Genomic DNA, 27,462 nt, shown 5'->3' with positions numbered 1-27,462 from the left:
AAGTTAACTGCTCTTTCTGCAGCACCGGGTACAGGCAGAATACCAAGAATTCTCAATGCAGCTTTGAGAATTACAGCTGGGGCAGGTTATAAACTTCAAGACTTCAAAATTTATGCACAAGGCGCCACAGAGAGAAAAGAGGGGGAAAAGGTACAACAAAAATCACGTCATGGGGTTTTTTTCCTCTCCTTTTATAAACAGTTGCAGTAGGTAATTATTTAAGCCCAGAGTGATTAACAAGGTCAAAGTGCTGTGGCATACAGAAAACGGCTTACTGTGGCGGAGAGCGAACACAGCCATGGCAGGACGAGCGGTGCCTGTCCTACTGCGGCAATGGATTACCGCTGCGGCACAACAGAAGAGACCGGGGCAGAGCCAGGAGCCCAGCACAGGGCATCGACTGCCCAAGGGCTCAGCTGCTTTGCACCTTCAGCTAAGCCCAACCTGAGCCAGGCACCAATTCTGCCAGGTCCCCCGTGGGCAGAGCTGCCTCCTGGAGCCGCAGAAAGGGCCAGGAGCTGCCACGTGGCATCTCCTTTGTCCTGACCCGTGTACAGCACAGGAGCTGCCTGCCAGTCCTTCCAACAGGCACAACACCCTCCGATATATTGAACCACACAGATTTCCAGTTACAGCAATAACATCAAGTTAAAAACAACAACAACAAACCCCTCTTCTAAATCCACAGAACTTCATAACTCTCCTTCTTTTAATGAGATCTCCTGACTCCAGCTGCTGGCCGCACAAATGTCAAATCTCCCATCTGACCTGGAAAAGCAACACTCAATTGCCTCTGCACCGCTTGGCACTGCCTTCGGTGCTTTTTCCACAGCAACACTCAGCTCTCAACGCTACACCTGAGAAAGGAGGGAAGGAGCACAAGAAGTAGAAGGTAAGGCCAGCAGCATGGCAAAGCGGTGGTGGGAGGGAGCAGACCAGCTCAGGGGTTTTGCACTTTGGTTAGGTTCACCAAGTGATTTCATTCTTCATGCAAAGAGACATTCCCCAGGCAGCCCACACACACTCCCCCACCAGCCCCACAGCCACGGCAGAGGCTCTCCTGGAGATCAAGGAGCAAAGAAACCTAACTAAGAAGCAAGGCCACGGAAGACTCTTGAATTATACAGCATGGCCCAAAAGCTGGGCAGAAATATCGAAGCGGAAAGATGTCCGAGGCAACTGGCAGAACAGAGCTGAAGCATCGCTTGTGAGGGGTAGGGGGACGAGTGGAGACGGAGGGACTGGCAGACAGACGCGTGTTACTCACACAGGCAAAACTCATGCCAGTTAATGACACAGAAAGAAGGCTGTGGATGAAAACAAGATTTAATTGCACATGCCAAATCTTCCCAGTTTTCCAGTGTAACTTAAGCCATTTCCCACATTCCTGCAGAAGCAACGCTGCCTCTTCTCCCCTGGGAGCCTGGCTGGAGAGGAGGGCACATCCAGGGAAAGAGATGGGTGAAGACATCTGCAAACTCACCTTTCTGCCAAAGGAGGGAAAGCAAAGCCTTCAGTGAGACTGCCAGTGTAAAGGTAACAGGCCAGAAACAGAGCAGGGGGAGTTTGGGGGCTGGGTTGGTTTGTTGGTTTTTTTTTCTTTTCCTTTTTCAGTCAAACATTTTATTTGCTATCAAGGTATATTCAGGTTGTCCAAAGTTACCCATAAATCTTCTGAAGTATTTTCACCAAAAATTATTTCTTTTTACACAAGTCATTCATTTAAAAAAAATGCCGTGAAACACCAAAACTGATTTTTTAAAAAAATTATATTTTTCCCCTCCTCCAGTTTGTCCAGTGAACTGAAAAAAATCAATTATATGCTCATACTCAGCCACAGGTCCAAGAAACCCCGCTGAGGATTTATGGAGCTGACACCTTTCTTTAACTTCCAGCTCTGTGCAAGATCCTCAATTTCAGTGACACCTACCTGTGTCAGCTCTCTCCAGGAATACCTACACCACCACAGCAAGGGAAAATTACCACCCATCTTGACCTGTATCCATCAACATTAACAACTGCTCATATCCGCATAAGTGCCACGTATGGCCAAGCCTTCAGAGAGGATTAGAGAGGAAGACAGAGGCAACAGTATTACTCTGTTGGTATATGCAAAAGACACTGAGCACTCAGTTGGGCTGGGATTTAAAATTAATTTAAATCTAGTCAGCAGATTTGTTTAAAAAAAATATTTTAAACTTATTCCACACTCTGCCCCAAGTACTACTATTTTAGGGAAAAGCCATTTGATTTTTCATTCATTAGAAAGCCTGCAATTCCCTTTAACTGTGGAGCCTTAGAATACATGGCTCTCAACCTTACAGACCAGCAGTTTCCCCAAAAGTCTAGCTAAGCCTTGCAGTACAAGTGTACATACCACTATTAAAAAAAAGGCATTTTACACTATCAAAAACGGCAGGAGGTGATTTCTGCATAGCTGACACCAGGTTTCTAGATTAAAAAACATAATAGCAGAGACAGCTTCTTTTTTTGGTGGAGTATGGCTATACGAGAGCTTTTGCCAGTGGTAGTAAAAATTCTTTTTTCCAACTAGCACATCCCTTACCCACACCACAGCACTGGAAAAAGCCCTTGTGTGTATCTATCTGACCCATTACTATGTCCCTCTAGCCCTAGTAATGTCCATGACCAGAAGTCTTCAGAGTGGGCCACATCCCAGAACGTGGAGGTTTCATCTCAATTGCTGTATGCTGGAATGGAAGATAGCGTTTTAAAAAAATAATAAATACATAAAACCCATTATTATTCTGTCTCAGTTGACCTTCTGCCTCTTGTTTCTATCCCATAGCCACTGCACTTAAAATTTCATGTAAGACAACCATAGCAAAGACGAAGAGAGTGAGGAAACTGATAGCCCATTATGAACATGGAGATTTCTCTTTGAAGCGTGTCTCCTATGGAAGCTGTAAGCAATAAGACATGACAGTCATTGCATTCCTGGCCCATTACTGCACACCTCAGGTGGCGTTACAAGGCTCGAGGAGCAATAACTCCTCAAAACACACAGCCTGGAGTGCCCTACTGCTCTTGTGAAATGGCATTTACAAATAAAGCATAAAGAAAACAGCTGATGCACCGACTGGGAAGCCACCAGCATGGATGTAGCGCTGCTCACAGAAAGCCACCAGGCTCCCTTTATGAGCCATGCGCGCAGTCTCCCCCTTAAACCAAGTACCACTTTAGTGTCCTCTGTAGTGAATTAACATGGGCAAGAAGAAAACCTTTGAGCTCAAGTGTTTGTGAATACACTCGGTAGCTCTGTACCTACAGGAACCGCGTGCAAGAAGCCTGGCAGCCCCGGTGTCCCCTGTCCCCTCTAGCAGGGACAGGCACAGCACATCCCAGTGATTCCCCATCATCTCAGCTGGCTCTGCCTTTGCTGGGGAGTCTCCATAGGACTCTTCCAACCTAACAACTCTACAACTATTGCACACACAAGCATGATCACACACATTAAAAATCTCTTGCATTGAAAGAAATGGTTTTGTTTCCTTCCCCTGTATATTTTACAGCCTCCCGTGCAACATTTAACAAGGGGCATAAGTAATTTTTGAAAACACAACACCATTTATCACTGCCTCTCCAAAGAAAACTACAAAAACGCTAATTGATTTCATAATTTGCATATTTGATTTTTCTTAAAGATGAGATAAAGTAGGCTTAAAAAAAAAAAGCAGCAGAGCTTCAAAAGTATTTACTGTGACAAGCAGCACATCAGGAGGCAAATCACTGCTGTTGCAGTTGGGGCCAGGAAGCAAAGCATCCCGCCTCTCCCACTCCTGCTCAGCGGGCGCCTGTGCCTTGCCACCGGTCACAGCAACCCTTACATAGGGTTAGGGCATGTTTCATGCTTTAGGTGACCCAAGCAGTTGCGGAGACTTTTCTGCATGTCCACATTGGTTTGTGAGACTACACCACTGCTCCAGCTGCGCGACTTTGGAAGAAAATGAGAATTGCCTGGAAAGAGAGAAGACGAGCTGTCCTTGGCCCATGTCCTCCCACACTTGCGCACACAACAGATGGCAGCCTGGAGTCCTGGTCTTCTGTACAGAAGCTGGAAACATTCACATACAAGGCACCAGTGAAAGCCACGCACTGACAGCCTGCGGCCAGCAGCAGGACGTGCCACTGCAGCTCAGCCCAGGGTCACTCTGCCCCTTGGTGGCTCAGGGTACATGGGACAGACCTTCCATGGGCTGCAGTCACACCTCTTCATGCCTAACCTAGGGGTGGGTAAGGCACTTACACAAACTACTAACGAATATAAGCCTCATCACAAGCAGCCTCTCACAAAAGCACAGGGCAAGAAGTAAGAGGAAAGGAAATTAGTTTTCTGCTTGAGGACACTTTTTTTTTTTTTAAAGTAGCCTTAGGAGAGTGCTTGTTTGGCTACAAGAAAGAGGGAATGTTAAAAAAAAATAGGAGACTTGGTCCTGTTCTCTTGCTGCCTTCCTGGCCTAAAAAGTAAGAGAAATATTCACACAAACGTGAAAGGACTAGAGGAAAAATTACTTGCTAAGTAGATATACTGCCCCAAAGCTTATTGGGTTCTACACAGAGAGTGTTCTGTACAAGTGTCTACACTTCACGCAGTGTGTACAGCCAAGAATGCTTCACTCTGATTCATACGCTTTGGTTCAGTGCCCAAATATTGCTATTTAATAAGGTTATTAATTACTGTGTTGTCTAATTTTTGCTGTGCAGGAACTTCTTATAATTGGCTTATTCCTTCAAGATGCTTAATCCTTTAACTGCAATAGCATGTGTGTCAGCACGCACGCGTGCATGTGTACCCTCATGCCCCCTCTGAGTTTTCTTAATTTCTTACATACTTAGGCTGTAATACCCCACGAGCCAATATTTCCCCATCAAGAAAAAACAAGTTGCCTCTTTTTTTTTTTTCTTCTAAAGATACAACTTCCAGAGAGCACCTATTTCCTTCAAAATAACCAAATGACTTACTGACCATGCTTCCAGACATTATCAAGCCTCCCCCACTGTCATTTTATGACTCCATTTTAATTTAAAGTATGTGCACAGGTGTTTATCTAAAGGAGGGGTGGGAAAAAATTCGCCTGCTTGACTAGTTTTTCCTCGGTATTTGTCAAGACGTTATTCACCTCTACCATCTGGCCTCCCCTATAATAAGAAAGCACCTTTGACATTACAGGAGGGAAGGAAGGAACAAATGAATATTAAAACTATATCCCAAGGAAAATGTTTAAGAAACATGAAGGGGAAAGACAGTGGGATAGTGTGTTCTACATTCAGCTCTATCACCACGTTGCTTTGTTCTTGATTCAAACACTAACTTTCTGCACCTGTTTCTTTGTCCTATCTTTTGTCTGCTTCATCTTCACAATCTTTTGCAGCAGGGTATATCTTGGAGAGAGGAAAAAAAAAAAAAAGGCAAGTACCAAACCCCCTACCAGATCCATCCTGATCCCAGTTTGATGCCCCAACAAGTATTACAATACAATAGAAAGGATAACTGGGGAGTTTTCTCAATCCACAGGATAGCTAGAGCTGGGCAAAAAGTGAGAGGGAAATAGTCTGACAATTATACAGAAAATTTGTGTTTCATTAACAGTTCTTGAGCACAAATTTTCTTGTAGGTACCTGTGGGAAAACCAACAGTAACCACCAACTTGCCACCAACAACATTTAGGGCAATAGGAAAATTGTTCCTAAATACAATTTCTCTATCAGAAAACAGAAGCATTAACCATTTAAGGTCTAACTCCTACAGAACAGGTAGTAGGTGTTCAGTCAGTCATAGACACATGGTATGGCAGGGGCTTACGGGAATTCCTCTTCCACCATTAGTTGCACTGGGACATCTAAACACCCAAACCTCCTGCATGAAGTACTGTCTAATATGTTCTTTAAATCCTCCACTGAAGGTGAACCCAAGATCCCTACGGGACCTTTTTCCAGTTCCATTTTTCACCATGTGGTGAAAAAGTTCCCTTCTTATCCACCCTAAATCTTACTTCCCTGTTCCCACTTATCCCACCTACAGCAGACGCTGAAAAATTCTTATGACGAGCTCCTAAGAACTGGAAGATCATTATTCTGTTGCATCCTTTGCCTTTCAATTCTTTATTTTTCTATTCCAAACTCAGTTTTTTCCAGCTTTCCCTCTTTTGCACTGTTTTCTAAACATTTCATCATTTTTTGTTGCCCTGCTCTGGATTCTCTATAGTTTACCTACATCTCCAAAGACTCATGCCAAAAAATAAGGTCAGGTACTCCAACAGAAGCCAAACCCAGTGCTGTATAAGGAGGAAAACACCATGTCTCCAGTCTTCTCCAAACAACTACTGTACACTGCAGAATAAATGTGCCCTTCTGCTATGACAGCACTTCATTGACTCAAAGTTTGTGATCCATGATAATTCTCAAGATCTTTTCTGCCACACTGCTACCCAGACAGATACTCTTTATTCTGTATTTGTACATTTGATTTCTCCCTCTTAAGTGCAGCACTCTGCATTTGTTTTCACTGAATTTCATTTTGCTGATATCTGGCTCACCGTTCAATTTTTCTAGATCATTTTAAATTCTGATAATGCCTTCCAAAGTACATCCAACCCCTCCTAGCTCAGTGTCGCCTGCAAATTTTATAAGCATATTTCCCATTCCATTGCCTAAGTTATTAATGAAACTATTGAATAAAAGTAGGTCCAGGGCAGATCCCTGCAGGACCCCACTTGAAATGTCCTCCCAGTATCACAAAGAGCCATGATAACTATTCTTCGAGAGCTACGTGTCCAATCAAAATATCTTGAATTTCAAACTTTACAAAAAGCTGATTTGGGGTATTTGATATGCAAAGGAGCTGGAGGCCAAAGGATAATTCAGTGAATAACTTAAAGCATAAGAGTAGGTTTGAGGAAAATTGCAATCTGTTGGTGGAGGATTTGCCAACAGAAAGAGGAAGGAGAAGTCACCGAATGCGTTAGCTAGTACATTTGTCCGGCACTGCTGCGAAAGGCCCCTGCACAGGCAGTACATTCTTCTGATCAAACATGTGCACGTGCCTCTCATTGATACAGCAATGAAAAGAACAAATGGCAAAGCAACCACAGTAAATATCTTCTACAGACCGTACAGCAGAGGAGAGCACTTTCCCAAAAGGCACTTCCAGCCATAATTGAGTTCCTCCCATCCTTATCAGCCTAGAGTTCATTATCAGGCCATCACTGAATGGTGCAGCCACCCTGTGACAGATACTTGGACGTTAAGAGCGCTATTTGGCAGGACCTCCATATGAGGATCCCGAAATACATTGAAAATGCGCAAGAATTAATCGTCACAGTCTTAAGGGGTAAATCTGATCTCAGCACATTGCCACCAGCCCATACATCTGTAAGTGGAAGCAGAACGAGGCACCTTGAGATGGTACACTAGTTTGCAATTTGCAACTGTGAGACAGAACAAGTTCAGCAAGAAGTCCTCTGCCATGCGGTGAGTCGAATCAAGCCACTTACCAACTGCATAAGCAAAACTGAATTTGGTTGCCTTATAACAGGAATAAATTAGTTATTGAATTTATGTCTGGAGATCCAGATCGACTGCTCCTGCTGCTATGGAGATGGTCCTGCGAATACGAACTTTAACGGGTCGCTCACATACTTTGACCTCTCTTGTGACAGTGGCAGAAGCACCAGCGTGCAACTTCAGGACTGTAACACAAGCAAAATAAGCCAAAGGCAATGGCTACCACTACTGGAGCTGTACTGGTGATGCCAGCAATGCGCTGCCCAAAACAATTAACTGTTTTGTTCAGAGCCAAAGCTAACCTAATGCCTTAGCCTCCTTGCTTTTTTGAAAGCTATGCTCTTATTTTACATCTTGAAACTAGATTTCTGTGGCACACTTGCTGATGCGCATCAGGAGGGAGAGGAGCCCATGGGTTCCACCGTGTTTGTACTCTCATTGCACAGGATTAGAACTGGGCTCCTGATCTCAAAGCCTGTCACAAATCTAGACCTGAAACACAATGAATTAATAGATAAGTGAAAAGGTGCAGTTTTATGAAGCACACCAGCTGCATAAATTTCACACGTGCAGCCACTTGTCATTTTCAGCACCCCTTGAGACCCCAATGGCTGATAACTCTTGCACGTCACTTTGCAACCCATTATACAGATGAAGTTTTATGATAAGAACTTCCTCCTCACTGACTCCTTCTGTTTTACAGATGCAATCTGAGTGGAAGCTGAAGAGATCCCATCCCCCACAGCAAAGATAAGGTTACAGAGGGTAGGTCTTAGTAAGGATTTTGCAAGCTGCATGAATTATTAAAGTCCTTTATGATATAATGACAGACATATCAGGTTATTTGTTTATTCTGTGTATAATTCATGACTCTCTTGAGAGCCAGACAGAAGTTGGATAGCTTGTTGCATCTTCTTGTTCATTCCAGTAAACCCTTATCACCAGATTGGAAGGCTGAACCACCCCAGAAGACAAAACAGCCACACCTTGCAGGATCTGCACTTTTGGTTGGAGATGGGAGAGCTTTTTTCACAGCCTGGAGAAACAGTGAAGCTCTCACTTGAGTACGTCAGGCTAGATGGCTAGAAGACGACACTCGGGGTAGTGTTTCTGTATCGTGCCACCAGAACACTGTCATCTAAAGCTCATGCAAACAGCTTTGTCATTAGATGCTATGAGTTGCCCCACGCTCGTGTATCATTGCTGAGCAACAGCAGGACTATCCAAGCTGATGCAGGCTCCCGCAAGACTTTAGGATAGTTCACAACCACCACCTCCTGGCTACACAAATAGTAAGATACTGGACAAAGCAAAAAAAATTTTCCTTGCTTGGGTCATCTGTGTAAAGAGTCTGGTCAAGTTATGGGGCAAAGCATGATAAAGGAGTGCCACATCCTGATGGCTGGAATGGAGTTTTTAACACATACATTGTAGTGATCTCTCATTTCTCTAGTGTGCTGTTTAAAGGGTGAGGGAGAGACGTTATGTCATAGTGGCAACCAGAAAATAAAGGATTGACTAGAGCCCCCAACAAGAAAGAGCCTCCCAACACGCTCTTGTTCACATAAGGTACTCTGCCCAACGATGCTTCTGCTGCCAGGAAGAGTCATGCTACTACGGACAGTTGCAGCAAAACACAAACGTGGCCAAGCTGAAAATGCCACACTGGGTAATTCTTACTACCCCAGGACACCAGAGGACTGCTTTCAGCATCCACCCTTCCCATTGCAGATTTCAGCTGGTGAGAAACAGACTAGGCACACAACAATTAATCTGGTCACTAAAACACAAACTGTATTAAGGAGTCTGATAGAGGACTGCTGACTAGTCAGACCTCTGCTGAATTTGTGTCTACAACTTCTTTCCTTACCAAAAAAAAGCTATCATTAACCGCTGCCACAAAGACCTACTGCTAAAAGATCTATTTAGGGGCATCCATTGCTATTATCCTTCAGCCTCTAACCCTGTTAATCCAAGTCTTCTGGGTTTTTTGGAGTAGCCTCTCATAGCATCACATGCAACATTCCTCAGGGACTTTCTGGGTGTCACTGTCACTAGATATCTATCTAGTTAAATCCCCCACCTTAAACAACACCTCTCCCCCACCATCCCCCTACCTGAAGGATTCCTGACTCCTAAGAGAGCATTGTAATCATTGTTATTATAAAGCACTTAGCGATGCTCACTCATTGCATGTCTCACCAGCCAAACACCCAGAACCCTGTTATTTCATATGCAGTCGACTTCATTTGCAGAAGCTCTTCATTGTATTAGTCCCTTTCAGCAATGAAAGAAAAAGGGGTAGGGGTGGAGAGCATTAAAAAAATAAATAGTTTACTGCATTGTATGCCATTACCTCACTATTTTGTGATACACGTCTAAAAGCTGTCTGCAAGACCTCTCCTGTTGTAAGGTGGCATCCAGACATGCCCTGAGGCAGGGATAGTGGAAGCATGAAGCCCAGTTCGGTTTTGTCCCAGTGCTGCTGCATCACTTGGAGCACTACAGCAACAAGGGTGAAATCGTCAGCTTTCACAGGTCACCTCCTCTCTCCTTCTCCCCATCCAGCTAGGACAAACACTGCTCCCTCCACAGGTAAAAAGCATATACATACAACCTCTCCTTTGAAAAGGATACAAGCCTATTAAAATGGACTTGACTGAACCACACTGGAAATACACAGAAGGTACTACATGATTTGCTATACGTGCTTAGGACATTGGTCCATCAGGCTCAGTTTCCCCATCTCCAGCTGTAGCCAGCTTTTCACACCAGAAAGGATGTGCCTCCTGTCCTGGAGGACCCCATAGAAGGAGGATGCTGTGCTGGAGCACCTTTAGGAATGAGGATGCTATGCCAAGCACCGTGGAAGTTCCCCCTACTGCAAGAAAACTCCACTCTGCAACAAGCTGTCTTCCCTTTCAAAAGACGGGTCACTAGGAAACTCTACTGAAGCCCAAGCACAGATCTGTCCTGTTTCTCACCAGATGCCTCAATCTAATAAGCCAGCAGTGCACCCACGACCTTGCTTCACAATTATCATTGTTACCATCCATGTGCCCTCACCATTGCAATACCACAATTAAAGCATATAGTGCAATGGCCTGTCAAACATCATTTTGAAGGGACTGATCAAAATTAAACTGTTAAATCCTCCTAATATGTCTGACAAAAACATCTTCCATTTTTTCAGGAGGAGAGAATGGAACTACAAAGGTGAAGCAGTAGTCTCAAATCCAGACAGACTTTTGGGAGCAGTCAGAACTGCAACTCAACCTCCCGACACTAAATTTTATGTTTGCCCTTGGAAGACAGCACTCGAACACCAAAGCAGGAAACACACACATATGGATACCCCGGAGTAGGTCTCCCCCCAGCCCTCACACACAATATGCTCACATGTAACTGAAATCTAAGATTACAAGACAATTCTCTCTTCTGCTTTTCTAAATGACTATCAACATCAAAACCAAAAACATCTGACATCCAAACCCCCTACAAATATAATGCCTCAGACTCTTTTTTGTAAGAGAGAAAAATCCCAGTCTCTAATGTGGTCCTCCCAATGGGGCCCGTGACATCACCAGCCCCTTTCTATTTAGAATAATGACTTCTTCCACACGCCAAGAGATTTGAAATTACCTGTGAAATATATTTCCCTAGGCACAGGCTCAAGAAGCATGTAAATTACCCAGCTTAATGGCCTCTAGAATTTCTCTCCGAGACACACACAGGGAGTGGGAAATGTTCAGATGATATCTCGGGTACCGTCCGAGGGGATAAACGTCTGAGGGATGGTCACGAGCTACTGCCCTACAGTTCCCCCAGTAACCGGTCCCACTGGTGAGCACTTGCCACAAGGAGGCAATGAACACAAGAGATCCAATTCTAAATGAGTGCATCATCAGCACAAAAATGCAATTTTAAAGAGAGCATTTCTTGGGAAAGGTGCCTGACCATAATTTACACGGTACAACCAGCCAACGTAGGGCTTATGCAGCAGAGGGCACCCATTTAATTTGCAAAAGCCCACTGCTGAGCGTGCTGAGCGCTCGGCAGCAAGCCCTCTCGCCCTCTGCCTAACTCTACAGAGAGCAGCACTGCCCAAGCTTTGATGTCCAGGCATTTGTCAGAGAATAGTGTCCTTCAGAGAAGCTTATCATCCACAAGGACAGTTCCCACTCTCCCAACACCAAAGGGACAGATACGGTCCCTGGAGTCCAAATCCTCCTGGCCACATTTCTGTTCTTGCAGTTGAATCTGATGTCTTGTTAGTACGTAGCAGAAGAAACATTTATCCCGAAATGAAGAGCATGGATTCATCTGAAGGAACAGAGGAGGAGGAATTACATGATTTGGGTTGTAATTCCTGCTCCATCACTGACATACTGGAGTCTCTGAAGCCTTGGTTTCATCAGCAAAATGAGCAATAGGGAAGTGCAAGTGCTATTACAAAGCACATGTAAAAAACTGTTATAAGGAGTGGAAGATGGAGAACAGGACAAGACGCTCATACGGCAACGGGGAGGGGGGACAATCCCAAGGGCACCATGAAAGAATTACTTGTTTCCCCAGGAAACAAGCCCGAGGCACACAAGCTTTGTTCCTTTGCCAAGACTGACAGGTTGGTCACCTTTTAACGCTTAGTGGATAGAAAGTAGGCCAGAAGATCAATCGGGGATAAGAGAACACCTGGAAGATAGGTCTGGCAATGGAAAAATGGGCCAAATTCCTCAGTGTAAATCTCCTCAAAGCAAAGGTGTAAGCCAAGGTCTTTGCTGAGACTCTTCCAAAGTGAGAATCTGCCCTCATTCTCAGCCACAAGTATCTTGCTAACCCACATACTGCCAGAAGCAGTGGTATCACAGCAAGATTAACACAGGAGCAATTTTAACAACAATTTCCAGGCTAATTTTCTCACTCACAAGCATGCCACCAAGGGCTGAAGTCTGCCTGGACTCCTCACAGCTATCTGTGCTCAAGATTAACTATACGTCACTGCCAGTAATGCAAGCACTCCGCTACTCGGAAACTATTAGAAGATAAATACTAAACCTGAACATCAGGTAGCAGTAGAAAAAAATTAGAAGGAATGACATTGTAATAAAAATTGTAGCCAAGCCAAATGATGAAGCAAGATTAGTTTCATGTGGAAAGTTCGACAAAAAAATACTATATACTTGGAATAGTCCCTTGCTTTGGTTGTGGGATCTGGACTTTTGTGTAATGAACTTCACAAACTTCAGAACATTTCAGCAAACTGTAGTTCACCCAGTACTGCAAGTTGGCCACGCTGGTGCAGGATGAAACAGCACTCTCACCACCAATACCACCCAGCCCCTGAAGCACCAGGTTTTGCACATGAATCCTTCATCCAACAAGGGGCATACGTTTTTAAGTAGAGAAACAGAAGGTATTTGCATTACTTGTGGCCCAACATGGGCCTCGGCTAATGCAACAGCTGGAGCATCTCACCCGCAGTCCATAGCAGCTCCCCTTCCAGCTCACCAAAACCACTCTGCAATCACTCTGATACTACTCTGTAAGGACAGGTACCATTTACTAAACCTTTCATTTCTGCAGCTCCAAGAAACTTCACATACTATCATGCGAAGAACCTTCATGCTATCTTGTGGGATCTAATAATAACTGAAATGGCACAAACACAGCAATAAGTAGATTTAACCAAGAATGAAAGTCAACTATTAGGCAAGCTACCATAAAAATACCACATCTTTTTGTCTGGCAAGTGGCAAACCTACTCTTCCACCAGCCAGCTGTGACTCCAGAGAACAGGATGGGGTCTGGCAGCCGCTTCCCAATGAGAAGGCGGCCATGCACTCCGGTGCCTAAGAGTCACCAAATAAGTGACATTTATTAAGTGGCCCTTATAAAATAAAAAAGGCTGCTTTCAGCACACATAATCACATTCATAAACTGTACAACTCAGCAATGCTTTCAGCACAAGGCTCCACTTGGAGTGGTGTCAAGCGAAGAAAGGCAGGAAAAGAAGATTCCCACACACCAGCGTTGCCACAGGCAATGCTCCACGCAGAGCACCAGCCTTGGGAGGCAGCCTCACCTCGGGCTTGGTAATGCCATGCTTGCTCAAGCAAACACGGCACCAGCAAGGCTGTCAGGACAGGGCTGTAAGAGGGGGGAAAAGGTACGAGCTAGCTCAGCAGCCACCATGGTGAAGTGAGACCTCATGCCAAGATGCAGCTGTCAGAGCCCTTTCATACTTGGCTGCTCCATCCTCATGTGTGGGCAGGGAGAGCAGAGAAGCAGGGGGAAGTTGAGGGTATGAAGTTCACCTGTGGAAGGAGCCATTTCTCATGAAAAAGAGCCCCAGCCCCTAGCAGGCGGTAGGAGTGAGACAGAGCTGGTTAGATTTTTCTCTAAAGTAAAGCCTAGATCAAAACAAACATAGTGAGGAGCAAGTGACACAGAAGGGTTCAATTTAGCCTTAAGATGATGGGTAAAAAGGCCGTATTGATGTCAGAAATGCCAACACAACATTTTTGTTGCCAGGTCAAACAGGCAGGCAGGTGCTAGATGGGGTTATTTAAAAACTGGGACTGAAGCATGAGCAGATAGTAGATGCGTTAGAGGCATTTCTTTTCTCCATCTTACAGTAAAAGTCACATCAGAAGCAACCACAACCACCACCATATTTAAAAGTTAAAAGACAAAGGGCTGAACGTTATCCCTGGCATAATCCCACAGCATCGTTACATCAGGGATGAATTTTGTCCCTGTATCTTGAAAAATCTTTTGACGTTTCTCCGCTTTTAAACCTAACATAGCTGTAGCAGAGTACAGCACGCAAGACTGACAACAGCAAATTCTTCTGCATCGTAACAAACCCGATGTCAGGGAGAATGGCTCAATCACCAGCAGTCCTACAGCACGCAGCCAAGGAGGGGAATGAAAGCATCCCTGCCTGTGCACAGAGAGAGTTCCTTTTGGGCTGATGATCTTTTGGTCTGTGCTCTTGGAAGTGCTGTCATTCTGTGGGAGGCAAAATAATGTCATCAGTTTGGTCACTACTAAACCATTATTAAGACTTCCCAGCAAGCAAAAACAGAATAAATAAAAACCAAGAGCTGCGTGAAGAGAAAAATATTGATTTTTTTCTTTTTTCCATACTCATGTAATCTACCCTCCTTCCCAGAGCAGGCAGGGGAGGAGGGGAAAGCAGAGTGCCCACGAAGCTGTGACGCATGCCTAGCTCACTGTCCTGAAACCCTTTTCAGCTTGCAGGTCTTGAATAATTAAACAGTTTCTTCCACCCTTTCTTTCTCTGGTATGCATGACACACTGCTGTAGAAGGTTTACTTTTACCTGTGCCATGGGCATCACTCCCCCTGCAGAGGTCCTGGAAGCACACGAGCCCACACAATACATTCCCCCTCTCGCACCCCCCTGATCCCAAGAATGTGAGACTACAGTGAACGCTTAGTAGAGACCTCGAATTTATAAGACTACCTCAGACATAAGGAAATGGTACTTTGGCTCCTCCTGGGTCTACTGAGTTTGTTATGGAGCAATAAAAAGACTTTCAACCACTCACAGCCCAGAACCTGATTCAATCTTCAACACCTGATAAAGTTGAATATTAGGTGCTTCGCTTGGCTTAAGTCTTTCTCTATTTTGGTGTGCATGTTACAGCTGCCAAAAATCTGACTGTGAAACCCACCATACATTAGAAATGTAAACAAGGCACCGCATCCATGACTCTCACTGTGTCATACTGTAGATAAAGTGTTCATTGGCCACAATAAAGAGATATTATTAAATGAAATCTAATAGATAGGAGAATTTAAATACAAGAATATCTCTGATTCAACAGAAATTAAATCAGTGAGAGCTTTAGACATTTTTGAAGCATAGGTGCCTTATACAAGGTCAGCTCTGAAAAATACTTAGAAATATGCCCCTTGGTTTGTTTTCTTATTTGGACAATGAATGTGAAGTTAGACTTTAGATAAGAGATTCTTCTGGACTGAAGAATATTAAATGCCCACTGGAGAAGAAACACAGCCTGATGGGAAAGCAGACTGGCAGCTTGTGACAAGAGCAAAGTTTCAGGACCCAGCTCTGTTATGAGTTAAAAGGCATTGGTACTTATAAGGAAAATCACATCCTCATTTGTCACTTCAGTGGAGATGGATGCAACACTCTTTCCCAATTCTTTCCACCAATTTAACAGTTTAGGGGGTAACTTTGTTTGTGCTTGGAAGGCCAAGAGGCTCAGAAGCTTGAAAGCATGGGGAAGGCTCTATTTATCAACAGATCAGGTACGCAGTGGCAGCTACACCACGAACCTGTACTGTGCCTGCCGCATCACTGATTTTTAGCTCTGAAATGGTGTTCCAGCAGGGACTGAGGCAAGCCAGCGCGCTGCCACCAGGACTCAGACTCTTACTGCCCTCGCTCTTACTGTTGGAAAACACTGACTTAATGCTCCTGCGGGCCACACATCTTCCAGGTTATCCTGACCAAACCCCTCTGCTGCACAGCCATGTGTTCTGCACGCTTGCAAGCCTTACAGTCGCTGAATGCCACAAAAAGCCTGGCCAGCTCTGGCTTGATCCTTCATTTAGTGGAACTCGGATAAGAAAACCTCACCAAAATGAGTATATACTTTAAAGAAACTACCCCTGAAAAAAACATTCCTACAGGTGGGAAGCTGCCAGTATTTTGGTCATGCGATTGTCACCCTTCCCTGTCCTTGTGTCTGTACTCCCCATGCTTCCCTTCCACCCCCCACCCCTCCCTGAAGCGCAAGTTGCTTTGGAACACTACACAGATTTTTGCTCCAATGCACAGCATGATCTAACTAATTCGCACTTCATTGCTCTGCACACCTCATCATTTGCACATGAAAACAGCAGTCTCTCTCTACCCCTCCACTCGCTGCCTATTTCTTCCTCCTCCTCCTCCTCCTCCACCCCCTGCCTCCTGCACCTTCTCAGCAAAACTCTACTACGGAAGCTGCAGTGAAGAGGCTCACATTACCAGGACTCCATTGCTTTTACAAAATTTACTAGCATGCTGTGAAGCCTCATAAATAATTCAAGATAGACAACCTTTGTCAGGTAAATGAACGTGCCTTTTGTAATCCATCACTCCGGGTTTTCTATCACAGTGATACACATACTCACTGTAGGCACAGCCCATACTGATTCATGAATTCCCCAAGTGTCAGTGCAGGACAGGGTAGCAGAACAGTTCTGGCACCAGCAGAACCCAAGGAAATCCAAAGACTGCCCAGGGCTTTGCTGGATTCATAACAGATACCCACTTATGCAAAAGTAGCTCCAGCCTAGCCCATGGAAAGAGCAGCCCCATTCCCACCCTTTGGGGGGGGGGGGGGGGTGGGGCGGGGCAGGAGACTCATTGTTATTAAGGATCTCCTTTTCATTGCAAGAACTTCAGGGATTTTTGACATAAATCAGAGCTAAAAATCACGTTGCATCCTGTGCTTCTTGGGCTTAACTCCACGCACTTCAGTGGTGCTACTGCACAAAGGCACTTGGCTCATTAGAGATACGCAAACTCAACTTCTGTTTTGGCAACTGTGCCCAAGGCTTTATCATCATCAGAGCTATTGCACTAAATGGTTTATATCCCTATTTAGCACCCAATCTGATTACTATCAGCAATTACCTCCTCTGGAGTTCTGAGCCTCAACTGGAAGGGAGAGGAGGAGGCCTGATCCTGGTTCTCCGGAAAGGCAGTCTGACGTGGCCCTGGGAGAAGGTGTGCTGTACAACAGGACCTGCGCCGTCCCCACCAGACTGAGAAGCGGCTTCCGAGGAGGCGGCATGGCAGCCTAATCCCAGGCAAGAATAACGACCTTGTGCAGAGCTAATGAACAGACACCACAGACGGTGCAACCTTTGTCTGGCCCGACTGTCATTCAGATCCTTGTGTCTCTTGCCCTGCAGCCCTTTCACCCGGCACAAACTGATCTGGCTAAATATCCTGGTCACTCACGCATCAGTCAATGCGAGAAGCGCTTTGCTTTACAGTGGGAGAATTAATCCTTTGGTCTGGGTAAACACCTTTTATTCTTTATGATATTTACAACCACAAGATAATGGCTGAGACGGAATTGGAAGGGTCGTAGGACAACTGTCGAAGTTATAAAGAAAATCCACGTGCGTTCTCTGAAAGATCAAATGATTCAGCCTAAAGAAAACAATGCCAATAGCTTGTTGATACAAACCAACTCTCAGTAACAACAGTTTGTACAACCCCATTCCCCATGCAACCCAGCAATAATAAACTTGAGGATGAAGGCTAGCTTACAGGAACAGCTCTAAAACAACAAAGTACTACCAACACCCCAGAGAGGAAAAAAATAATTTTTCTAACAAAACAAATTTTGCTTTCAAGAAGCTCCTGGAAAAGTAAATATCGAAACATTCAGACACTGTCCTTTCTTGCTGAGTATTTCACTCATGTATTTTGCTTGGTAATGACTTTTTTCTTTCATTTCATCCCACTTGAGTATTTCATTGGCTGAAAAAAGCATTGTCTAAATTCTACGGTTCGTGCTCATGTACAATGTTACAGCATGCAGATGCCCCAGCACTTAAGCCCTCAAGAGCCTTTCTGATGGCTTTTGAAGCCAAACACCAGGAAGCTCGTTCAAGGATAAATTTTCAGGTTTCCATTTAGACCCTATCTAACCACCTTCAGCTTTTAAGGGGCTGTTGCACACATGCATACAACACACACACAGCTTCTTTACAATGGAGCCTCTGAACTATGCCTGTCAAACAGCAAGCACGAACCCATTTCTACCCTCAGGTCTACATGCAGGAGCCTTATTGATTTCAGTGGGAACCCACACACTCTCTGAAGAGAATTTAAATTAACAATTTTTCAATGTATACAGTTGAAAAACTCAAGCTTCTGAAACCACTATCTTGAAGGGGATCACTGCAGGCAGGGTACGGTGTTGAGGTGTCACAAGGACAGGCAAGAAAGCGGTAATGCCCTGCTCTGTGATGCCTGTCTTTTCCCCGTGTGCGACCTGAGCAGGAAGCATTCAGCAACAGTAACAAGAACGGAGAAAATTTTTTAAAATGCCAAAGAAATACTGCAAATGGCTTTTAAAAAAACATTCGGTCCTCTCCCTGGGCCTGTTCTTTTACCTCCGGGCAGTTCACGGTGCCTCTGCGCAGCCCAGAGCGGGTTCTGCCGCTGATGCACAGCCCACACAGGGCTGCTACAGGGACACTGGGTGTTCCTGCCTCCACTGGGTACAAGTTCTCACACAGCCTGCTCAGCCCTCGCAGGGATGTAGCCACGTTATCTGTCAGTCACTCACTGGGGTAGATTGCCCTCCCAGGGAGCCGTCTCTCTGCTCGGCTGAGTGTGGCTGAAGACAAGCAGGGCTATCTCCCCACTTCTTCTTTGCTCCTTTCCAGACAAGTTCCCTTCCCAAGCATCAAAACCATAATTGGAAGAGATTTTCTGACTGCACAGCAGGTGGGCAGTAGAACAAGAGAAGGAGCTTCTTCTACACGATATCCCGCAAACCCTACAACGTCCAGTCCTAATAGAGTTATTTATTTCAAGCCCTGCTAGCCCAGATGTGCCACCACTACCAGCATCATTAACCTCATTTGGGGTGAAATGACACAAGTACAGATCAAAACCCACTGAAAGGAAGCAATTAATTTAGCAGAGGCAGCCTCAAGCCCACCTTCCAGTGATGATGGGCACCTATTAGGCCTTATTGCTCTCAGCAGGAGCCTTCACTGCTCGCTACCTGACAGGAACACTGGTAACACCTCCAGCTTGCTGCCCAAAACTACTGTCTGCATCTGACAAGTGCTAAATCTCATGTCAGAGAGGCAGGACCAGACCCTGGTCCCCAAGCTGGCACTTTCCCCTGCAGACATCCCTTTCTCCTCCGGCTGGCTGGTCAGAGATGCCCTGCAGAGCAGCGAGGAAGCCAAGCCTCACCAGCGGACGCGCAGCAATTCTGCGCACACCTGCTTCCTCACAAGAAGCAAATGGCTCGCCACCCTTTAGCAGATGGCAATTTTCTTTCAAGTCCAAGTGACAAAAAGCCTTTCTGCAAAGTGAGGAGGGGGTTTGTTCTGCTCCTAGGCAGTAGCACCGGCAGACACATTCTCCGGCACTCACATGCACAAAATCCCCACTAACGGGAGGCGACGGCAATACAGGTGCAGGACTCCCCTGATTGACCAGACTTTCAATCATCTAATACCAAATGTCTCAGAAATTCAAGCAGAGGTCGTTACCATGCTGCCACAGGAATCCCTCTGCGTACTATTTAAAAGAAAAATTAACTGCAACCAACAGCCTTTCTTTTCACAGCCATTAATCCCGTTGACCACACAGATGCACACTCTTGTATGTGATCATTCCTAAAAGGAGCCTTGTCAGTCAGCGGACATCACCTAACGCACCCGCCCCAATGGGTTTGTTCCAATCTGGGATTTTGCTTTTTAAATCTCAATGAGAAATTCCCCTTTGGACAACTGGCTGAGCCGAGCCTTCCTTAGCTCAGCATAAGATGATTAAAACCATGCTACCCGGGAGGAGAGAGATAATGTGGAACACCAGCGATTTATCACGGACAGAACCAGGAATCAACACACAGAACCACTGATGATAATTAATACAATTGTAACGAAAAACAAGAAATAGAAAAAATTAAAAAAAAATTGTTCTTTATTTTCTTCTCCCCCCCGCCCCCCCTTCGGCAAAATATCCTAATAATTCAGTCTGCTGCCTGTCAGAATGAAACAGTTCTGGGGCTGCTTAAAAAAAGCAGCCTCATTTTTGAGAGTCCTGTAGTGAAAGATGACTTAAGAGATTTACAGAGAAAACCCCCAAAGACAAACAAGGTTTCTAATCAATGCTCTGAATCATTCACAAGGGTGAATTGTCCAAAGCAGGAGAAAATTGGCTCGTGATGGGAAGAATTTAGCAGCCCATCTCATCAGCTCAACTCAGCTTCTGACCTACAAACCTTCCAAAAAGATTTAAGTTATACCCAGCATCTTTAAAAACAAGAAGGGTGCAGACAGGAAACTACTCAGGGGGGAACAGTCAACTAAGGAGTGTTGTTCAAGCCTTGGTGCCAGCTACCATTGCACTCTTTACTCCCATTAAAGATTTCCTTCCCGAGAAACAACCACGGCAGCCCTAGGGCAGAGCGCGGAAGGCATTTCAGCCCACATGTTACAGCACTAACCTACTGCCCGGCAATTGTGCATCATCATCAAATATCCATTCGTGACTCTTCTCTTTTCTGGGTTCACAAAACAGGTCATAAGGGGAATAAAACGAGCAAGAAGATTCCAGGTTAGGCTGAGGGCTTGCATCCCTCCTGCATCTCTTCTCCGGATGCAGCCAGACAACATTTACTTCCCACCAGAGGCACACACAGAATCAGTGCCCTTTTCAGGACCATTCCTTCATATTTGCAATGAATCTTTGGCAGCGGGTTCAGTTTTTTACTCTTCTTGCCCCTCTCGGTAGAGAATCAGGCCCATTCTAATAAGACCACTGCTCAGAGAGCACAGAGCTAACAAAATCTATCCTAGTAAACCCTACCAAATTATCTGGAATAAAACTGGCTTGGCTAAAAAGCTGGCACAGTTTATTAGAACAATATTGCTAAAAATTCGAGTGAGGGAAGGCCAACGCCTTATTTACAAATTATACGCCTCTCTTAAGTATGTTTCTCCTGGTATAGGAATCTTCTTATAAAACTTTCTGCAGTTGGAAAGAAAACACAGTTCTGACTTATAAACTGGTACCCAGAAGAGATTTATTCTATAATATGATTCTGCGTTCTGAATTTAAGAGGAGAAAGCAACAACTTACAACCCCGAAAAGCTGCTGAAATATCAAAAACATCCCACAAACTTTATCTGTGCTTCCCCACGTACATAATCCCCTTTACTTTTGTAGGGATTCTCATGGAAGGAAAGATTATTCATGAGAGAGCAACGCTGGATCAGGCCATAAGGCTGTGGTACTTGAATGAGAAGTGGCACGTTCCCTTTCCTCTCCTCCCCCTGTAGGTAGACATTTCTCAGGGTCTTATTCTGAAGAATTTCTGTATTTACGTGACAGCAAGAAAAGGGAACCCATCGGCTCCCAAAGGTCAAAGATATTTAGAAATATGGATACATGACCCAAAAGAATCCAGAAAGAATCTGTTTGAATTGGAGGTATTTCTGAATAAACAAGGAGCGCAAACAACCATGCCTTCGGTGGAGCTAGATGTTAACACGGTAAGCTACAGCTCTCCCAAATAAACAACACTGTTTCTTCTGCCGATAAGCCTTCTTTTCAGAAGGCCTGACTACATGCCTGTAAAAATGTACTTTGAGATCAGAGACACTAATCTAAAATGCTTTCAAAAATACTTCCTATGACATATATATAACATATTTCTATTCTTAAGCAAATCAAAAATGACAAGAAAATTGTGACATAAAGCAGCGCACATCCACTGGGGCAGCACAAAGTTAAGGGCAACACTGCTATTATTAACTCTATGTCATTGAAATCTTTCCCCCACCTTCAGAAACGCAGACTGTAAGGACACGGTGTCAGCCTTTACTTTGAATCATCTGGATGTTTTTTTCAGGTTTGTGTCAACAAACCTTAGCATTTCATAACACAGATGACAGCCTCTTAAAATACATCTCGGCAAGATTTCGCATGGATGTGTGGAGGGGGACAGGGCTTCAGGGTTATCACGGCACGCAGGAGAGCCGAATGTGTTAGCAAATATTCCCAAACATTAACTTCCAAAACGCTCGCTTTCTTCCAAAAAAATCTATTTATATCCTTCCTGCAGCGACTCTCCAGTCCCCCACCCCCTCACCCAAACGAGCTGCTTTCCGACTTTCTCTTTCAATAGATTACAGCCAATTTCTGCCGGTCCGGAGGGAGGGAGAAGAAGAACCGCCAGCTCGGACAGCCTGTGGAACTATCCATCTATTATTAGTTTATGCTCAAACTCCGGTGGGTACGGCCGGTTGTGGGTTACCATATTGTGTGCTTGAAACGAAAGGGGGGGGGGGGGGGGGCCGGCAAAAAAAAAAAAAAAAAAAAGTCCTTTTTCGTCTTTCCCCCCTCTCGCCACATTAACGCTTCAATCGCCGCCCTGCACACCGGCACCCGCCGGGGAAGTTTGTGCTTTCCAGCAACTTTGGGTCCGTTCCTCGCCCCGCCGCTCCGGCGGCCGGCAGCGAGCGAGCGGGCGGAGACCCCCGCGCCCGATCGCATCCAGCGCGGCGCGGCACGGCACGGCACGGCACGGCACGATACGGCGCAGCGCCGGCCGCGGGCACCGGCAGCGCCCGCCGCTGCCGCTCCCCCGCGCAGCGCCGGCAGGCCCCGGGGCGGCCCCGCGATGCGCCACCGCGCCGGGCCGAGCCGAGCCGCGGTGCCGGGGGCGGGGGGGTGGAGGGGTGTCCCGGCCGGGGCGGCGGCACTTACGTGTGCTGCTGGGGGAAGCTGTAGCCGTGGGCGGCGGGGACGGCGAGGAGCAGCAGCAGGGCCAGGTGGCCGCAGAGGGCCGGGGCGACGGGCGCCGCGCTGCCGGTCGGAGCCGCCATCGCCATGTTTCCATTAACGGCGCGGCGGGGAAGGGGCAGAGGCGGCGGCGACCCCGCGGGGCGGCTCCCCCCGCCGCCACTCGTGCGACGAGCGCGGCAGTCCTCGGCAGGGGGATTGGGGGGGGGGGGGGGAGGGGGCGGGGGAGAGCGGGGACTGGGGGGGGGGGGGGAGGGGGGCGGCGGGCAGCGCCGCGCCGGTCTGCGGGCACCGACCGGCGGCCGCTCGCCCGCTGCCTCTCCGCGGCGGCCGGCACTGAGCGCCCGCCAACCGCTACTTTCCCTCAAATAGGCGGGCAGGCAGGCGGCCCGGCCCGGCCCAGCCCGGCCCTGCCTCCTCCCCGCCCGCCCGCTTCCCCCCGCCCCGCCAGCCCCCCGCTCCGCTCCGGCCCCCGCCGCCCCGCCGCCGCCGCCGCCGCCGCGCATGCGCCCCGCGGCCCCCCCCCCCCCCCCCGGTGCCGGTCCCGCTGCCCCCGGCCCCGCCATCCAGCCCCCCCCCCCCCGCCGGGGTCTGACCCCGGACCCCGCCGATGCGGGGGAGGGGGGGGGGGGGGGCAAACGCCGGCGCCTCCCCGAGCACTGCCGTGGCGGCGGGTCGTGTCGTCGTCGTCCATCCCCCCCCCCCCCCCCCCCGACCAACGAAGGACCTCGTGGGCTCCTGCCCATCTTCCACTCGGGTCCTACCCCCCCCCCCCCGCCGTGGAGCTGTCACTGCCATTCTTGCCGGGGACCGCGGTTTTCTTCGGGGCCACCTCCCGGAGAAAAGCTCCAGTTATGTTAAATAATGACAGCAGCTCTGATTTTTTTTTTTCTTTCTTTTTTTTTTTTTTTTTTTAGCACACTGTGACTTTGGGGAGCATTTGTGAGCACAACAAGGGAGCAGGCTAAAAATTCAGAATAACAGAATTAGTAAACAAAGCCCCAAATCGCCAGGGTTTCTGAGCCAGACTTTTGAAGGCCTGGATTTTACAACACTGTCTTCTGGGTAGCTGCAGTGTAATTTCATCTTCTCCAAATCCAAACCCAAGCTGCTCAGCTTCGTTGAAACTGACCACTGGCAAGTCACAGGGACAGCTGGCAAAGGCAGAGGCAGGAATGCCGTCCGCATGCTCTCCAATTCCTTCCCCAGGTAGCCTAAACCTGGACAATCACCAGCCTAAACCTGGCCAGGCAATTCGTAGCCAGCCCCACTTTGCCCTCCTTAACTTCAGAAAAGCTGTCACACTGGCAAGATTGCCAGTATCTGGACAGATCTGAGGAAGAGTCCCTCAAACTATACATCAGCGCTTTAAAGACACAAAGGTTCCTTGGTCCTGCCCGCTAAAACGGCAAGGTGCAGCGGCAGCACAGGAGCCCCTGGCAGTTTGGATCCCAGCACAGAGGTTTAAAAGCCTTCCAGCTTGGGAAGGGAGGAGGATTTCGATGGGGAGAGGTTGCTTCTCCGAAGCGCTCCGTGCCCTGGTTTGCCAGAGGGTTTTTTTCTGCCGATGGATGGAATTGCCTCCATCCTTCGTTTTTGATGGGAAAAAGAAACATTTTGGAGTGACACAGACCAAGACTCAGATTCCTGGTATCCCAGGAGCACTGAGAGTGCTGCCTAAATTTGTGGTCACATCCAGACATACCACGAACTTCATGCAGTGAGGAGCACTGATATATAAATGGAAACAATGAGGATTTGATGCACCGACTCCAGCTCGAGCTGGTTCACAGAGACAGTTCTCTTTTTTTATGAGGTAGAGAAACACTATCGTTTTCCCAACTCATGTTGGAAGTCAGCAGTAGAACCCACACTCAAATCCAGGAAATCGGACTTGCAAAAACATCAGACACTGACCTGATGTGTTCAACACAGAGATGGATATGCACAGTAACTTAATACTTCAATAAAATATTAAGAAATACATCAGTATTCCCTCTCCAGCTCCTGTACCACGTGCAGACTATGACTATTCTTTGCACATCTTCAGGACAGGGTCTGGTTTTGCATCCTGTATTTCATCTGCACCTACCACACACAGTTGAAGCCAGGTTTGCATGGGCTATTACAGTCTAAATCACAGTTACTGACCTGTCATATGAAAGTTTCCAATTTACAATCTCCAAGTGTGTTTCAGCTGTGGTAAGTGGATAATCTCTAGCGTATACATGGGGAACAGAGCGACAATAGGATAAACAGCTTGTCCATTGCTGGCAGAGTCAGCAGCAGATAGTAAAAACTCTTCATTGTGTAGTATTTGGCTTTCCAAACTCTTGAAAGACAAATTCTGTTGTCTGTTACATCCATACTTTCTTTCCCAGAGGACCTGGGTTAGCATCTCTCTAACAGATAAAATTTAACTCAAGATATGGGCCCACAGGGTCCAGATTTCAGGTTCCTATTCTAACAGGATACCCAGAGTCTATAAGGCAACACTGCAATTGCCAGATATCCTTTATAATATGGGATTTTGCTGCATTATGCAATCTGATCCTCTGTCCTGTAAGAAAAGCTCAGGGACACAACTGTGTATTGCCATGGCTATCAAGTGCTTTTCCAAATGCCTGGCGTCCAGCAGCTGGCTGCTCTACAATTGCAAATGCATCGCATGTACACAGCAGCCCCAACGCTGGATGCTCCAGCCTGTTGTGCTTGAACTGTGCGCGTGTACAGAGCAACTTGCCATCGCAGGCACGGTAACGCGACACATTCAGAAAGGCGTGGGTGATTTATTTCTTTGAGACCTGGCTCTCCAAAATCCTTACAATTGTTTTGGTTTAATCCAGATATCAATATTCTTCAGAGCAAAATTTGATCTTGTAGTCTTACAGTAGGAGCGGACCTCTAGATGTCAAGTAATTACTTTCAAATGTTGCCGTTTGGGTTTGTTAACAGGAAAGCCTTGCCTGATACATCCCTGTTTTTAAAGAACAGTCCTGCACTGTCGGGATGGACATTTTGTTACAGTGTTGTGCGGTCGTTCCTCTTTGTTATTTCAAATGCTTTCAACTATGTGGTACTTGGTCCTGTGATCTCTGCAGTCCGTACATGGAGAGGTTGGTTAGTAGCGAGCAGCTTGGAAACAGTCTTAAATTTAAAGGCACATAATCATGGAATTACCCAAGACACGTGGTGGGAAAAAGTGTTGATTCACACCTGCATGCTGCTAGACTAACCCTGTCACCTCACAACCCAAGCCCAATTCTCAGGGCACAAATGTATACAAATTTATCAGGGGGCTCCTTTTACTACCGCCCTTAAAAATGCTGCAAGTTTATTTTCCAAGCTGTGCATAGGAGAGAGTAACATCCAGAACCTGCATAAAACTATGTATTATAAAGTCCTTATGCCAACAATTTTCAAAATCAATGCTGCCCTAAAAGGGAGGGAAGCAAATAGGTGGAGTCATCTTCTACCTGGTATTCTGTTGAGAATGACAGGAAAGATAGGATTGCTACTTACACAGTCCTTCACATTTTCTGCAGCAGGTGCTGCTACGCTGTGGCCTGTTTGAAACACTGTCTAACCTGCAGCACCAAGCACCACCAAGGCGCACAAATGTGGGCTTGAACATGGAGTTCAAGCCACAGCCTCCAGAGCAGCTTGTAATAGGTCAGTGTACGTTCTCAAAGCAAGTATGAATCAGCCTAAAATTGCAGTGAAAGCACCATAATCTATACAGGACCCTGTGAAATTCAGCACGATACCTGAAATACTGACAGGGTTGCAGCAAAACAGGCAGCACCACTGCCGTTCTCCCACGTCTTTTAGTGGAGAAGCCATGTAGGAGGAGGCTGTCTAAGTTGTTCTTATGGCTGATTTATTTGCAAATGCAGGTGAATGCTAGAGAAGGTGTGAGTTTAATTCTCCCCTGACTGATCATTTCACAGGAAAAATGTGAGCCTTTGTAGTCAGTAACTGCTGCGTGGACATGTTCCTTTCCTTACTCCTTCAGGTAAACCAAGTTCAGCCTTCCCCTGCCTCTCCTTTCACACCATACAGGGGTGAGAAGGGACAGTGATCCACACTGTCCTCGAAAAGCACATGCCCTCTGTGCAAACGGAGTGACTGAGAGGAATTAGGCAGCGAGACTACTCCTTTCCATGTCTTAGCACTTTACAGTGAAATGCCACTGCTTATGTATTTCTGATGGGCAGCTGCAGGGGAGATTCCAGCATGCCAAGAGGGAGCACAGCTCTGCACAGGATCCTCCATAAAGGTAAGTCAGTGTCCCCGGACACAGGCTTCAGCTTTAGGCAGATTGGCACAAGCACCTGGCTTGGTACATGAACGGTAGTTCAGCGGAACAAATAAGTCAGTTTAAACCTGAAG

At 46.5% G+C, this 27,462-nt stretch overlaps 1 protein-coding gene across 3 annotated transcripts in view; it reads right to left on the bottom strand.

Moving 5' to 3' along the window:
• CACNA2D2 (calcium voltage-gated channel auxiliary subunit alpha2delta 2) overlaps window positions 1–23,445 on the bottom strand; it is a 225,239-nt gene extending 201,794 nt beyond the window's left edge. For all 3 annotated transcript variants that reach the window (XR_007509319.1, XM_049826895.1, XM_049826896.1), the window contains exon 1: window positions 23,035–23,445. Coding sequence is in view for 2 of the 3 variants with exons in the window: in XM_049826895.1 (XP_049682852.1) it covers window positions 23,035–23,159 (125 nt within the window). In the remaining variant the exon portion in view is untranslated. The remainder of the gene's footprint in view (window positions 1–23,034) is intronic.
• Between the last annotated feature and the right edge of the window lie 4,017 nt (window positions 23,446–27,462).

This window comes from Accipiter gentilis, chromosome 23, assembly GCF_929443795.1.
Source record: "Accipiter gentilis chromosome 23, bAccGen1.1, whole genome shotgun sequence".
Taxonomy (NCBI): domain Eukaryota; kingdom Metazoa; phylum Chordata; class Aves; order Accipitriformes; family Accipitridae; genus Astur; species Astur gentilis.
The sequence above is the reverse complement of the archived record's forward strand: the minus strand, read 5'-3'. Positions and strand labels throughout refer to the sequence as shown.